The sequence below is a fragment of the Phaethon lepturus genome, unplaced genomic scaffold (assembly GCF_000687285.1).
Source record: "Phaethon lepturus isolate BGI_N335 unplaced genomic scaffold, ASM68728v1 scaffold1376, whole genome shotgun sequence".
Classification (NCBI taxonomy): domain Eukaryota; kingdom Metazoa; phylum Chordata; class Aves; order Phaethontiformes; family Phaethontidae; genus Phaethon; species Phaethon lepturus.
In genome coordinates, this window is record NW_010548061.1 from 3,246 (window position 1) to 19,111 (window position 15,866).

A 15,866-nucleotide genomic window follows, 5' to 3' on the forward strand; every position below is an offset into this window, starting at 1 on the left:
AATATCTCTGTGTGGAGTATAAGGCTACAATAAAATAATTGACGGGAATAGGACAGTAGCTAGAAACTTTGAACCATGGATGCATATGCACCATCAATCCTGGGTCTGAATGCTCACAGCCCAAACCATCTCTCAGAAGAAACAAGTTGTGTTTCTAACTGGAGCCTGCTGCTTTTACAGGGGAGGTGTGCTGCAGCTGGCATGTTCCCATGTAATGTCTGGACATGCTAGAGGAAGTCTCCAAAATATCAGATTAATGCCATCAATGGCCTGTTTGAGATACTTTTATCTTACCTGTTGTCCTGAAATGAACTGTTGCTTTGTCATAACAGGTCCCTTTAGGACATCACCAGTCCCCTTGTTCTGACTGTTGGAACAGTAATGATCATCAGCTATCGTGATTTGCTCATTTTCTTCAGCTTCCAGCTGGCTCTGGTTGAAACGCAGGGAACCCTTCAGGATATCCTTGATCTGTTGTTGAATGGGACGGGAAAGAATGTAAGTTAGAAATTTGGTGGAATTCTAAATTTTCTAAAGCTTTGTGCAGCATGCTTTCGTACACCATTTCCCCAAAATACCTGCTTTGGAGAGATAGGAAGCAAGTCAATATTCATATCTATATAGACTAAAGATATAAAACTCAGTGGTATGGTTGTATCAGAGTCTGGAAAACAACTATTCGAGAAATCTAAAGAAAACTAAACTGTTAAGATTACTCCCTACTCATTATAGGTTTAACATATGTCACATTGTTCCTTATAAAATGTACTTCAAGGGAGCAGAGGACAGTATAATCAGAGCTACAGATGCTCAGCAGCCTTCTCATTTTATGTATGCAGTATTTTTTCTTTTAATTCAGTGACATTCAAGTGTTGTCACATTTAAATAATGGGGACATAGGCATGATTATTCCCTAGCATGTGCATTCTGTATTAAGAAAAATGACGGTGTGGCTTAAGTCTAGAAGTTGGTGTCACACTGCCTCAGTTCTGGTTTGAGGCACCCAGAACTTTTCAGGGAGCAAATATTGTGCAAGTCATTTGAACTCTTTATATCTGAGTTTTACCTTTTTAAATAAAAGTACACCAGAACGCTTGATGCATTAGTATTAGTAAAACAGCTACAACAAGACAAAACAGCAGCATACAAAAACAATAAAAAGGGAGAAAAAAAGGAAAAGATTAATAGCACTGAAGGGTACAAGAAGGTTAAGTTAAGCAATAGTCATACCTGCTTCAAACCAGCCAAGGAAACCAGAATTTCATCTTCTTTTTCCAAGTGTTCTTGTAATATGACTTCCTGAATATTTCCTGCAACATCAAAAGGAAAAAAGGTAAAGAGAGAAAATTCCCTAAATAATTTCTAACATGCTGCCAACTTACCACTGACTTATGCTCTCAAAACAAAATCCTGTGACCTGCAAACACAATTTTGCACACAGACCTAAAGGCTGACAACTTTATTAGCTGTGGAGGTGAGGCCAGCCCAAGCCTGGCACTGGTGCCAGGAGGCTTCCAGCAACACTGTGCTGCTGTGGGATTTCTACTGCCCCAGACTCGGGCACCTACTGTCCCCTAGAAGAAAACACTGGCCTCTGTGGCTAATAGTTACACACATCTTTGAGCCTGCAAATGCTTTGGAAAGTACTCAAGAACATTTACAGGAATCTGCTTCAGCTTGAAGAAAGGCTTAGGGTAGGAGCTCAGCAATCTTCATCTCGATCCTGTGGCCACTGCAGATGCTAGAACGCTCTTCTTTTTAAAAAGACTGAAAGTTTTGTTCCTTTTCCAATCCCTTCTTTTAGGTAAAAGACCAAGGCCTGAGCACAATTTATTTGACAGAAAGAGCAGTGCAGTATCGTCACTTCAGAAGACACCTGACTTCCATACCTACAGTGCTGTCCTCCAAGGATGCATTTCAATAATCTGCTATAAAGTGTTTGCAGGAGTCAGGGCTGGAAGACTGGCTAACATGAGAGGTGGAGCTGTGGTGGTCTTCCCTGTGTCAGGGAAATCCCAGGCAATCATAGAATCATGGAATAGTTTGGGTTGGAAGAGACCTTTAAAGGTCATCTAGTCCAACTCCCCTGCAACGAGCAGGGACATCTTCAACTAGACCAGGTTGCTCAGAGCCCTGTCTGACCCGACCGTGACTGTTTCCAGGGATGGGGCATCTACCACCTCTCTGGGCAACCTGAACCAGTGTTTCATCACCCTCTTTGGTGGTGAAAAATTTCTTCCTTAGATCTAGCCGAAATCTACCTTCTTTTAGTTTAAAGCCACTACCCCTTTTCCAAACCATCCCAGAGAAACTATGCCTCCAATAGCTCTGCAGACTCTTTAAACTATGTCAGGTCCTTCTCCAGCCTCCTAGCTCCTACCTCTTTAAGAAAACAGCAATGATTCCTCGTGACAGATTTACAGAATGAGATGGTATCTGTCAACTGAAAATGACAGGATACTCTTTTGTGCCACTCCTGTCTTACATACACAGAGCTGAGCCCAAATCCCTCAGTTGACACTCATTTGGGAACACCACTTTGCTGCTCATGAGTATCTGTACCCCAGGTGCTTCACAATTAGAGCTTTGTACCATTAATCCACACCTGCATTGCATTTGTTTGTTTTTAAAAACATCCTACATGCTCAGGGCCCAAACCAGTGAAAGGCCAAAACTGTTGTCACAGATTATGCTGACAAGGATGAATACGATGACACTGCCAACTTTGACACAACATGAAGTTTCGAGTAAAAGCATTGAGCAATTGGGTGTAAGTTTTGTGTTTACAGAATAAATAGCAAAAGAATGAGTAGTGGGAGACTGGACAAGAAGAAAGATTGAAGGTAGAGAGGTGGATTTAAAATCCACATATAAACACAGATGTTTGAAATTGCATGGGGGCCAGAAATCAGTAACGGGTATAAATGAAGAACGGAAAGGGCAAAGAAGAGAAAGGATCCAAGGATTGAAGCCTAAGCGCTAAATGAACCGCTAAAGAATCCATCTGAAAAGTAGAAGGAATAAAAGAGGCTGGAGCCATGAAAGGCAATAGATGGCAAAAGTTGATGAAAGGTGGCATGATCAAGGTCAAGAGCAACAGTGGGGGTCAGATAACTCAGCTTTGCGTAAGCACAGCCGACCTGAACAAGGAGATCCATGTTTACATTATTTAGCACTCATTATTTACCATGTAACAGCAGCAGTGTCCTGCAGTAATGAAGTCAAACGTAGTACAATTGAACAATGTCTAGTATAAATTTTACATCAGAAAGACACGGCATTATGAAGGCTAGAAATAATATAAAACTAGATCTTTCCACAAATATGTAGCACCATGAATTGAGAGAAAGCATAATTAATGTCAACATTTTACTTGTTTTTTTTAGATTTTACATCAAAACTGTCTAGTCTTTCAATTAGGTAAATAAAAGTTATTAATATTTACTTATAAAAAAATACTTTAGATCCTGATTTCCACTGTTTAACAAACAACACATGATTTCTTACTTTTATAAGTTTCAGAACTTGAAACATTAGAAGTCCAAAGTCTTCATAGGCAGGAAAGCAATGCTTAATCCCAGTCTGAATCACTGAATTGAACTGTCTTTTCCACTTCGCAGCATTAGAAAGAAAAGTGTTTCTATAGTGTTTGATCTCCACATAAATTAAAACCATGCATTAAATAACTAAAGTATGCATACTGACTAAGCAGATGGACCAAGAAAATAGTTCAAAACAAATCTCCAACCTCCTGAAGACCAAATAAGCAAAACCTAAAAAATCAGGAAAATAAGAGCGGGAGAACAAAAGCTGAAAGACATTCCACATGATGAGGATATAATCTACCATTATTTCTGTTCTTTAGAGATGTTTATAAGTCATTATTTAAAAAAAAATGGAAAAGAAACTATCATTGCTACAAAACCCAGCTGTAACTATATTTGAAGTGCCAGTACATTGAGAAATTTCTAAGAACTTATGAATGGAACTATGATAGTTAGCCAGTAGTAAAAATCAATAAAAATGTTTATATTATCACATATTTACTTTAGCAAAATTAGTACCAATTTTTAATATTAGTTTCACAGAAAAAAAGATTATGAGAGAAAAAATTGGAAATACAACAAAATTTTCTAATATTGAACTGCTGGATTTCTAACATTTTTCTTTCAATCTGCAGTATGTTTTAAAGTACAGCGTGACATTTGTCTTGGATATATAGGGTCTGTTATTTTTAATCACTTAAAATCACTAAAAAGTGTTTTGGAAAAATTTCCACTCGGTTTGGTCTAAGACACAATTCTGGACTCAAAGAGCACACTTCCACTTAACTCAGAAAAACGCCCCAAGATGCAAATCACTGTAATCAGCCACTTACTCCCCGCCATTAAGTAACAGTTGTGACATAAGGTCGTAAATTGGGATGTCTTTCTCTAGTACAATGAAGCAGAATGAAGGTTTCCCTATGGAACTGGCAATGGATCTTTCTTCTAAATATACCCTTGAACTGCACGTGGCTTCTAATCTACTACCCTCATCCATTTTGCATGCAGAGTTTGTTATCTACCAAATAAGTGATAAGTATGGAACCCAAATTATCAGTCCTCATTCTTTTTCCCTCTCTAGTGAGGAGAGAGGAATTAAAAAAAGTAATTCCTTAGACAAGAGAAGCTATTTGGGCAATGTGATTTTTCATGAGTCCCTCCTCAATCACGTCTTCCTGCTGGGACCACACTTCATAATCCATGTAGACTGGAAACAGGGGTGGGAAGAAGAGGAGGGATGGCAAGCGGCTCGGTACGTACCTCCGCAGCTGCAGTCCCGTGAATGGCTGTGCCAGGGGCTCAGCAGCCCTCACCTGAGGGACCTTCATCCAAGCATCTTTCCACTGCTGAGGAGACCTCACAGGGCAGTCAGTTGCTGAGATGAACTGGGAAACTAAGCTCTCAAGTGCAGACAGGAGCTTTTTATTTTACCCTTCTCTATCTCAAAAGATAACTTTCTAACTGTAAATACATTTAAAAACACTAGCTCTGTTAAGAGTGCTAGGAAGCATGATATTTGATGTATTGCTCAGCTGAAGGACTTTTACATTAAGCTGAGATGTATTGTTAAATTATTCTTCCTTCATAGGAGATGCTACTATATTTTGAGAAAAGTGCTTTATGTATATAAATGAATTGGCCATGTATTGATTTTTTCCTTATCTGATGTTCTGTATCAGTACCTCACAGCTTTAGGTAATTTTTTTTCCCATAAAATAATAACTATGTTTTTTTAAAAACCCCACAGATATCAATTAGGAACTGAAAACACCTTCCTACTGGTAAAAAAGCCATTGATACAATGAATTAAACAAATTGAATACATGATTTCCAGATTATTCAAAACAGATTATAGTTTGATTTTATGCTATAAATATCCATCTTATTGGGATAGCCGTTATTCAAAAGTTAAGAAAATCCTATGGTACTTCAGAGACTGAGACTAAGGTCAAATATTTCTGGCTACCTTTTTTTGTTTTGTTTTCTTTCAGCAAGATTTCATTGAGCTGATGCCAAATGCCTTCTGGAGAAAAAGAAAATATTTCTGTTTCAGTGAATTTCTTAACAGAAGAAAACAAAAAGTGAAATTTGCAACCTGTTACCTGATGGTCGGAGCACTGCTGTGATCTGTAAGAGATCCCAGACAGACATTGCGTGATTCTGGATTTGTTTCAACATGGTACTAACACATCTCTAAGTTTCACAAAGTGACCTGTCATACCTTAACTGTACTCCTGGATTAAGCCTCAGAAATACTGGAGCTATAAACCCAGTTCTCTTTGGCAGTCAGTAATGTTATCTACTATTATGGCTGCCCTCAAACAAGACTCACAGCCCACGGGATGCCTTCTATATAATGGATTAGCATTAATTTTGGGTACTTCTTGCCAAATGAGCAGATTCATTTAAGTTTGATAGATACTAGACCAGTAAATCAATAATTATTTTCTTAGCAAGACTGTGATCAGCTGCCTTGATATACTTTAAAGCAAACTATAACTACAGAGGAATAATATGTAGACGATTGCATTTCTGTCTTTCTTTTCTATAAAATATAGAAAAACAATGTATCTAGTAGTGATTTGGCTAGCTACAGGCTAGCTGAAACAGCTGAAGATTTAAGATGAAATGTATTTTTCATTTCTTGCTCTTACAGGTATGACAAATTGTAAATAAGTTCACATGCAAAGTTACTGTAGAAGTATATTTAAAAAAAATCAAATTTCTATTTCCTCTCCCTAATTTCCAAAACTTCACTTGACGACATGCTATCATCCTTTGTATACAGATGAAAGAGGAAGATAATCCACAGCAGCGCCTAGCAGGAAAACTAGAGAAGGCTTATGCCCTTTGACGACTGAACTGCTACGTATTGCATGGTGGTGTGAGCAGTCACTGCTGAGTTCTCCAGCCAGGGAAAGGGGCTGTTCAAAACTTTTCTCTCTGAATACAGAAAAGCTGTTAGGCTTGGCATAATTATTTTAGACACTTATTAAGTAAATTAATTTCACTGAAAATTTCACATGCATTCAATAGAGATTCTGCAAGAAACCCACCCAGAGCTGCATTAAATGAATGGGAAAACTAGTCTGCTGTAGACAAGGTTCTCTCAGGCATCCCTTCATGCCCGTCCATCTGGAAGACAGACCCGTACCTCTTCCCTTCCACCAGAGAAGTGGGAGCTAGGCAGAGCTACAGCCTTGCAGGATGAAGGCGCAACACGGGCTTAACTTTACACTGACACTAAATGAGATGGAGGTGGAGAAAAACTGAATGCTGGAATAACTTTAATGTCCTTGTTCTCTTACGTTCTTTGTTTTTTCCTGTAACGCTGCCTTTTTGCAGTGCATTTCTCTCCTAATGATTTCTATTTTAATATGGTCTCTGTGGGGCCTTTCCAGGAAGATGACTCCTGCTGGGAGCAGCCAGCTCAAAATGCTGCCTTTCTACTAGTAGTTCCTGATCAATGACTTGTGAACAATTGACAGTGCCAGAATCATGTTAAATCGACTTTTTTCACCCTTGCTTTCCACTACTGAGAAGACAGCTCAAATTCAGAATGCAAAAGTACCTTCTCATTGCCAAGGTGGGCAGCAGTAAAGGGAGAACTGAGTCTATTACTTCACTTCCTTATTTTTCCAAAAAAAGGAAAGTAAAAAAATCCCAAGGTTCCCATAGACGTCAAGGCACAGTCAACTCTCTGGACTCATGTCCCAGTCCTTTCGTACGATAAGTTTTTATGAAATCAGGGTTTACAGAAAATGCTTCCAATGTTTCCTGCACAGTATACTAGTGATGGCAAGACTGCTTCTTCACTAATATTAGAGGTCTGGAAGAATGGACTGGGAATTTAGCTGCTGATAATCAATTTTTCTCTCTTTTCACAACAAGTACTTCTTTCCTAGCTGAACTTGATCTGACTTTGAGCAGGAAAACATGCTCTCTCCTTCAAATTGGATAGAAAATCTGGAACACAACAGGCATTTATGGCCTTTCTAGAAAGACTACACTGTATGACATCATAGTGATATTGCTGTTTAATAATGCAGCTCAGGATATTTCCAAATACTGCATTTTCTTTCCAGTATTAAAATTACGAATGAGAGGAGTTAAACTTCCTTCTCAAACAATAGAGTTTGTGGTCTAAGTGTTGATGAAGGCAACATCACCAAGTAGCCTAATTTTCATTTATCGATCTCATTGTGAATGTCAACTCTTATTGTAACAATTACACTTCATATTAAAAGCATCACTTAGCAACACTTTAATGTTAAAGAATTTAAGGATCTAAAGTATTACATTCATTGTGAAGTACTGGATTCTTTAAAACATTTATTTTAATATAAATTATATATTTATATAGCGTATGCTTCTGATTCATGCGTCATGTGTGGAGCACCAACACTTTATCAATATTTAATGTGTGGTAATGCTTGTGACATCAGAGAAATATGTGGTAAAAAGTCACCAACCATGAAGTCATAGCAATGCACTGAATTGCAGACGTACACAAAAGGAGGTTGGTAGGGTCATGAAGTCGTTTTGTCCATCCCTTGCTCAAAGACAAGATCAACTCTTAACTCTGAACTCTAAGTTACACATGATAAGCCCTTTATGTTTAACATATACCTTATGTCCATGAAAGCGCCTAGGTGTACCAGGACAAAAGTGTATTCCCAGTCATCCTGTGCTTTCAAAGAGAATATAAAAGAGCACAGGCACCATGTCTCCCATGACAGGTGACAGAGTGTGCTCTTCCTATGAAGGGTTTATTTTTTTTGAGAAATTTTGGCCCTGATAGTAATGACAGACTGCACCATCCCACACTCCTTACATGAATGTACAGTGCTGACCATTGTTAAGAGAAATGACATCTGTGTAGTAGCTATCATTTCACGTGCTCCATACTCCTCCATCTTCATTCTGCTCACTAAAACTCTTTGTTTGTCCATGACTACAACACCTACTAGGACCACCAGCCTCTGGGCACTCCCAAGCAACATATTTTCTTAAAAGTTCAAAGCAAGTTTTTTTTCTCCTCCTGCAGAATTATTCTCTTCCTGTTGCTGTTTACATTCACTAGAAATTGAAAAATTACTCTGGTGTGAAGTGACAAGCAAATGAGAATTCGTTCTGCATAAGTGACAAACTTAATCGCCATAAGAAATTGAAACCTTTCCTAAGGGGAAACTATACATTTTCAATTCCTTACCATCTAAACATTTCTTTCATACTGCAACACACTGCAGACATTACACCTTAAAATCACTATGGTTGTATAAAAGACAGTTATTGTAGATCATGTAGAGATTTTGAAAATATAAGAATTTCTACATTTTGTACGGCTGAACTCGTTATAACTGTTTTTGATTTTACAAGCAGAATGAATTTACTCAAATACCATTGTGGTAAACGCTACATAAAAACCTGGATAGATTGAGAGTTTTGAAAGCAAACATCAATAAATGCCTGAAATTCCATTCAAAACATTCTTAAGGGATTTTCTATGATGCATGTCATATATAGACTAAATGACAACAAACTGTGAAAGTCGTTTTTAAAGAAGTTTTTTATGAGATCATTTTCTCCAGTATAGAATTACCATGTCGTCTCAACCTGTGTTAATAAACACTTCTGAATATATCACCATGTATTTTCCTTTATTTGATCATTGTTTAGATCTGTATGAAAAACACCGTTGCAGTTATTAGTTTCTACTGTTCTGTCAACCTAATTGCTTACGATGAGAACTTACGGAAACAATTAAGCATACAAATTATTTCATTCCAGTTAGCTTTAGTGCTTGACCTGTGTGGAGCAACTCACGTGATGTTAAAGCATTATGCATCTGTTTATTTCTGCGTGTAAGAGAAGTATACCCTGACGCATTTTATGCTCTTTTCAATTGTAAAGACTTTATTATAAAAGGCTACTGTTGCATACTTTATTCTTGAAAGATTGAGGGTCAAAGAATGTACGTTAACTCTTCAGACAACTTCTACATTTTGGATCACGTACATCAACATTAAATTGTTTAAATATTTACTAACCATAACTGAATAACTTGTATTGAGGGTGTGTGTTGATTTCAGTCTGTGCAACTTTTGCCTATGTAACTAGCAACATACTGGACAATTGTTGGTTAAAATATTGCATACAAAAGATTAGTTTACATTTATCAACTAAAAAACATCTACAATTTTCTCTGCTATGAAGTGGGTGAAATGCTGCTGCCATTCATAAAAAAAAGATGTTGCAACTTATTTGACATTAAAATCTACAGAGCACCCATGATTTAAGTCTTGGTTAATTTTTGTTTCTTCTGAGGTGAACTGAACATCAATGAAGACAATTGATACGGACACAGGAGATACTACATAGAATCAGAGAATAGTTTGGGTTGGAAGGGACCTTTAAAAGTCATCTAGTCCAGCCCCACTGCAGTGAGCAGGGACATCTGCAACTAGATCAGGTTGCTCAGAGCCCCGTCCAACCTGACCTGGAATGTTTCCGGGGATGGGGCATCTATCAGCTCACTGGGCAGCCTGTTCCAGTGTTTCACCACACTCACTAGGGGTGAAAAATTTCTTCTTTAGATCTAGTCTAAATCTACCATCTTTTAGTTTAAAACCCTGTCCTATTGCAACAGACCCTGCTAAAAAGTCTGTCCCCATCTTTCTTATAAGCCCCCTTTAGGCACTGGAAGGCTGCAATAAGGTCTCCCCAGAGCCTTCTCTTCTCCAGGCTGAACAACCCCAACTCTCTCAGCCTTTCTTCATGTTACTAACATAATTATTGTGGCTGCTGCTCAGTAAATAGTATGTTTCCTACAGCTATTCTAACCTGAAAGAAAAGCTAAAGAATTGAAACTAGAGACTACTCGTTATTAGGAAGGAATATACAGCTTGAAAGAAGTGCTTTAAATTTTCAAGTAGCATACACAAAGAAATTATGGATCCTGACTACAACTATAGGACTTTTCAGTTCTCATTAAGGACAGAGGTTGATACAGCAAAGACACTTACTTGAAGTGTCTCCAGGAGGCATGGGAAAAGGAATGGGGGTGATTTAGAAACCTCACTGTATCATTCAAACTATTTTGTGTTAATTGCTCACATGTATTCTATAATCTTTTTTTTGGTAATTTTTGGAGACTTTTATGAATACCTTGTGGTTATTGCTTCATTTAAGAAATCTCAGTCTATTAACTATATTCTCTCTGTTCACAAACTTTTGTTTCTAACTTATGGCATTTCTGTAACAGAAGAACATACTAGTGTAAATGTGCCATGAGGAGATGGGGCAGTACTCCTAAAATCAGTATTACACTATTAAAGACTTTTAAAGTATCCACAGTGTGTATTTGGGTTTTGGGTAAGACAACTGCAATTTCCATTTTATTGCCTGAGAAGTTGGATGTCAGAAATGAATGAGTTGTACAGTACATCCATTCAGCAGTGTCAGGAGTTGCACATGAAACTGTTTTGCCTCTTAGAAGAGACTTAAACTGGTTTAAAAACAGAAAGATACTGCAAACCCTGAGATATATCTGTATCACTTATTCAGAAGTCCTTAAGCGTGGAATACTGACAGTAGTGCTGAATTTGTGCCTGGATTTTAACTGAAAAACAAGTCAACCCAAGCTGTGAAGTGTGGTTATATTCCCATTAATAAAAATAATTAGAAATGCATGTTAAAGGAAAGCCATTTACTCTGTTTGCTTTAATTTTGTCCCCTGCACTTTTGAATGCCTTGTGCAGATTTGAGAAACGTACTGATTTCTGTTTGCTATCTCTGTAGAGTTTTGACTCATCCTGCTGCTCTGTTCTGAAGATGGGGACTTTTCCATGTCACTTGGTCCATCTACCTACTGCAGTCCTCTTCAGTGAAAACGGTTGTTTGGGATCGCTCAAGTAGCTCTGTGCCCTTCCTCTAATGATGATGTGTATTCTGAACATGACGGGCGACCATGAAAGGCTAAACAAAGTGTGACAGAAATGTATCTTATATGCCTCTGCTCAGTTGGTTGCTTACAACATAGCTGTAATGATTTATATTAAAGGCGGATCTTGAAAATACAATAATATATAACAACACAATTGTTTTATATATAGAACAGGCTGTTCTATATATAGAACAAATTATAAGCAAACTACGGTAAGGTTCAGCTATAATAATACCAAAGATCTTTATGAAAATAATGGGGAAATTAACAATTACATCATGCCAGAATTTAGCTTCTGCCAAGGCTTTATTCTTCTAAAACCGACATCAGAAGAGAAATCAGTGCCTAAGAGATGCTGGGAAGGAAAACACAGCTTGCCAGTGGCCGTCAGCAGCCGGGAGATGTTCACCACAGGAAAGCTGTTAACTTAGGTAACGATGGGGCGTGTAAGCTTCATCATTTTAATCTTCTCCTTTTCATCCAGACTACTGGGATGAAAGGGTTTGTAGATGCCTACCACAGTTGGACTTTCAGGATTGGCACAGTTGGAGAAAAAAAGTAGCTCTCTACCCGTTGAACTGTGTGGTTTTGACCTTAAGGGTTACCCTCAAGGGGGCAAGAAGGTCGTTAAAATTCATGGGGCATGAAGAATTGAACTTCTATTCTTCCTACAGGTATATATATAGCATGACCAGAAGCAAAAGTCTGAAACTCATGCTATACAACAAATATTTGTTTCCCAGTAACCATCCCTGTATTGACTTTAATAAATTTATTAATGTTCTTTATTAATAAGCTGTTTTTACAGGTTACTTTACATCCTTTTTCTTAACCAAAGGAGCAATGCCCTTAGACTCACGAGGCTGTGTTTGATGTGACCTTTTTTACTTCTAGAATTTCTAATTACACTGGGTTTATAAACTATGGATTACTTTATTTATGTCCCAAGCATAAGACAGCTCATTTAATGCACTTACTTCCTCAGCAAATGCTGAAGTATTTCATTTCAACCCAGGGCAGAAGAATAATTTCCATTTCATTGTATCCTGACAAAAATATCATAACCTTTTATCTCATCACATGACACATAAAACAAGAATTCAGTACTATCTTGCATACATTTAACAAGTACTGCATCCAGATCTATATTGGGCTATATGTCAGCCCCTAAATAATAAGCAATTAAGTCAACTTTCTCCTCTCTGTCCCCCACTGTAAATGATCTTTATAACGAAATGCATCCTTCTAACAACTGCATTGACTATGCAAGTCAGTCTAATTAAGCTTTTAAAGGTGCTATTTCACACAATAACTAAAATTATACTAGCAACTATATTCTGCAAGTTTTTATTCCTGTATTTTTGTATTTCTCCTACCTTGCTCATGGTGTTTGCAATAACCACAGTGAAAAGGTGGCTTTGAACTGTGTTTAATGAGTCTTCCAAATAATATTTGTCCAGGAGATGTCAGGCAGTGTAAGTGTAAATGAATCTTACAACTGCCAGCATTGCCTGATGGCTGTGGCAGGGACACGTCCTGTGATCCCATCCAAAGTGCTCTCAGAAGACTAGCTTTCATTTTTTTGTTACTGTGATGCTGTAACTTCTGGGCATTTTGTAAATATGTACTGTTATCTACCGGCTACCTATGAAAGCCAAGAGCTGGCATCTCATTTCAGTGGCAGAATGCCAGTGGTGTTTAGAAGAATGGGGGATGAAAACGTCACCTTTCCACATCCTTTCCATAATCCACACTGGAGGGGCAGAGATGTACTAGAAATCTGGACAAGGACATAGCAACATATTACAGCTATCAGAAGTCACATCAGAAAATGCACCGTAAGGACAACTCAAACAGTCCTGTTTGGGTAGCTCAGAGAAGGGTTTATTTGCTTTGGCTTAGCAGAGCCAGCACGCTTAAGCATGAACTTACTAGATGAGGGTCAGAGCTCAGAGGTTTTTGTGATGTTGCCGCCAATCCAAGAAGTGATTTAAAACCCTGGATATTGAGCAAGGCATTTCTGAGACCCACCTGAATGTGTCTCTAGCAGCTGGCTCAAGTTTAGCAGTACCAGTACAAAGATGAAGTTAATAAAACCAGGCAGACTTAAGTTTCTTCAGTATAACTGGGCACCTTTGCACATATTTCTAAGGTGTTGTGCAGAACCCTGCGAGCTAGCTCTTTGCAGAGCTGGTATGAATCTGCAGGGCTTATTAGCTGAGGCTCTATGCTGTAAGAAAGCAGCTAAATTGCTTCTGAATCTCAGCGGGTGGGGGAAGCAACCTTCTGCATTTACATAGTGCTGCCCTTAAGCAAAAGCAAGTGTGGAATGACCTTAGTTTCTCTACTTTCATAACCTGATAAATTGCCCATCAAAAAAGAAAAGTTTCTATATAAAGATCCCTATATCCAAGTTAATACTGAACCAATGTTCCTTTAAATTGCCTCTTGTGAAAAGGACTTCCTGTACTACATGTGTAATTATTTGGTAAACTTTCACATACTTGGAGGTCTGATACTATGTCTCTGCTGGAGACAAATAGTAGGTTTTTCTGTCTCAGAGAACAGTGATGGATTGGTTCCCGTCCCTTGTAAACAGATGACATTTGAAAATTCAGCACTTTCCTCTCTGGAACAAAACTGGCAAGCTCATAAACATCCTTCACAATCTCTCATATGAGTACTCGCCTACGGAGGATTGATACTTCTCCAGGGTTTTGATTTACTTTTTGCTAAGAGGCTGTGCTCTGGGTCAGTGCCGACATGCTCCAAACCCTGAAGATACCAGAACAGCAGAAGGTGTCAGATGGCAGTGTCATTAACAGGAGTCACTTGAACTGCCATTTATCAGCATTGCATTGGCTTGAGCCTGGGACATAATGAAGCTTTGCTCTTTGAGACCCTCCAGATTGACTTCATGTTGAACTAACACCTCAGATGCAGTCCCCTGTCAAATGTGAAGGACAAGTGAAGAGCCTTCCAGCAGATACAGTGGGGTCCTCTGAGTGATGTTTGGATGCACGTCTCTTCAACAAATTATTCACGATCTGCTCTAAGACATCAGACAGAGGTCACATTTACCAAGGAAAATCTTCTTCTGAATGTACTTGCTAGCTTGATGCTGCTCTTTCCACATAGTGAAAGAAAGGAGGAAACAATCAAAATTCTTCAAAAAGTAAATAACATTATGTCAGGTTCTAATATTGTAATACTTAACTGGTATATTGTGGCTTTCTGAATCATTGAGCCTTGAGGTGTTTATGTGCACTAACAGAAAAGTACCTCACAGAAAGAAAAATGCTGAAGAACATTACCGTATTACTGAATGCACCAGGGACAATATTATTTCCTGAAAAAGGCCACTGTATGAGAAAAAGTAACATCAAGAAAATGTATCTGTGATGATGCTGGAGCAGTAATAGCTATGGCAACTATACTTTTTCACTATCATCTGAGTAATATTCTGCATTTATATTGCGAACAAAGCTGCAGGACAGGCTTACGAGATTGGATGTATCCTCATTTCATTAATGGAAAAATTGAACACAGGATTTAAAAATTTTTTTTTCAAAGCTATGACAAGCTTGTGAAAAAGGGTGCTATGAGAAGTAAAATCTGCTTTGCTGTCTGGCCATTTTACATATAAGAATTTCAACATTTGTCCTTGGAGGCATTAAAAGGCATTCCCCCTTAGCAGTTCTTCAGTGGATAAGGTTAAGCTCTTTCTAATGCACAGCCCTAAGAAAGAGACAAAGATCACAGAATGACTTTCCTCCATTTTCATAATCAAAAATCTATTTCTAATTTCTACACATAACGCTAAGTAGTAATATTTTGGAACCATCATTCATTCCCATGGTAACATTCCCTGATATTACAAGCAGTTAATTATGTCGTTGCTGTGTGGCTTATTTATGGAAGGAGATAAACATTTAATGAAAGCATCTTTGAATATATAAACAAAATAAAAATTGCCATTCTATCCCTCTGGTCTTTCCTCTTGCTCTATGCAAAGGAAATACAGTATTTGAAGGTATCTGCTGAAACTGATAGAAATACAATGCTCTTGGTGAAGAAATGTAATATCATTGTATGGCAAAGAGGAGAATTCTGCCTGAGATTTTAATTAAACAAAATTATTTTTGAAAAAGACATCATATAAAAATATACTTGGTATAATAGATTATAAATTCCTAGGGATTCAAAACAGAAAACCAGAACAAAGGACTTCATGGTTACTTTGATAATTTCTGAGCTACAACACATGACATCTCTGTCCCCTGACTGTCATCAGGATCACCCACGTAAGGGAAAAAACCTGAGAAAAGATGGACAAAAAATTCTGAATTGTTTCACTGGAAACCGCAAAAAGGACA

General features: G+C 38.0%; 1 protein-coding gene across 1 annotated transcript in view; it reads right to left on the reverse strand.

Annotated features, from left to right (window-relative positions):
- Nucleotides 1-294: 294 nt before the first annotated feature.
- The window catches only part of LOC104622894 (TBC1 domain family member 5-like), a gene marked incomplete at its 3' end in the record, with an annotated part of 98,367 nt that continues 82,795 nt past the window's right edge, over nucleotides 295-15,866 (reverse strand). Inside the window, exons 9-10 of the mRNA XM_010289815.1 lie at nucleotides 1,231-1,310; nucleotides 295-471 (exon numbers count right to left, since the gene is read on the reverse strand). Of these exons, the coding sequence (XP_010288117.1) occupies nucleotides 295-471; nucleotides 1,231-1,310 (257 nt within the window). The remainder of the gene's footprint in view (nucleotides 472-1,230; nucleotides 1,311-15,866) is intronic.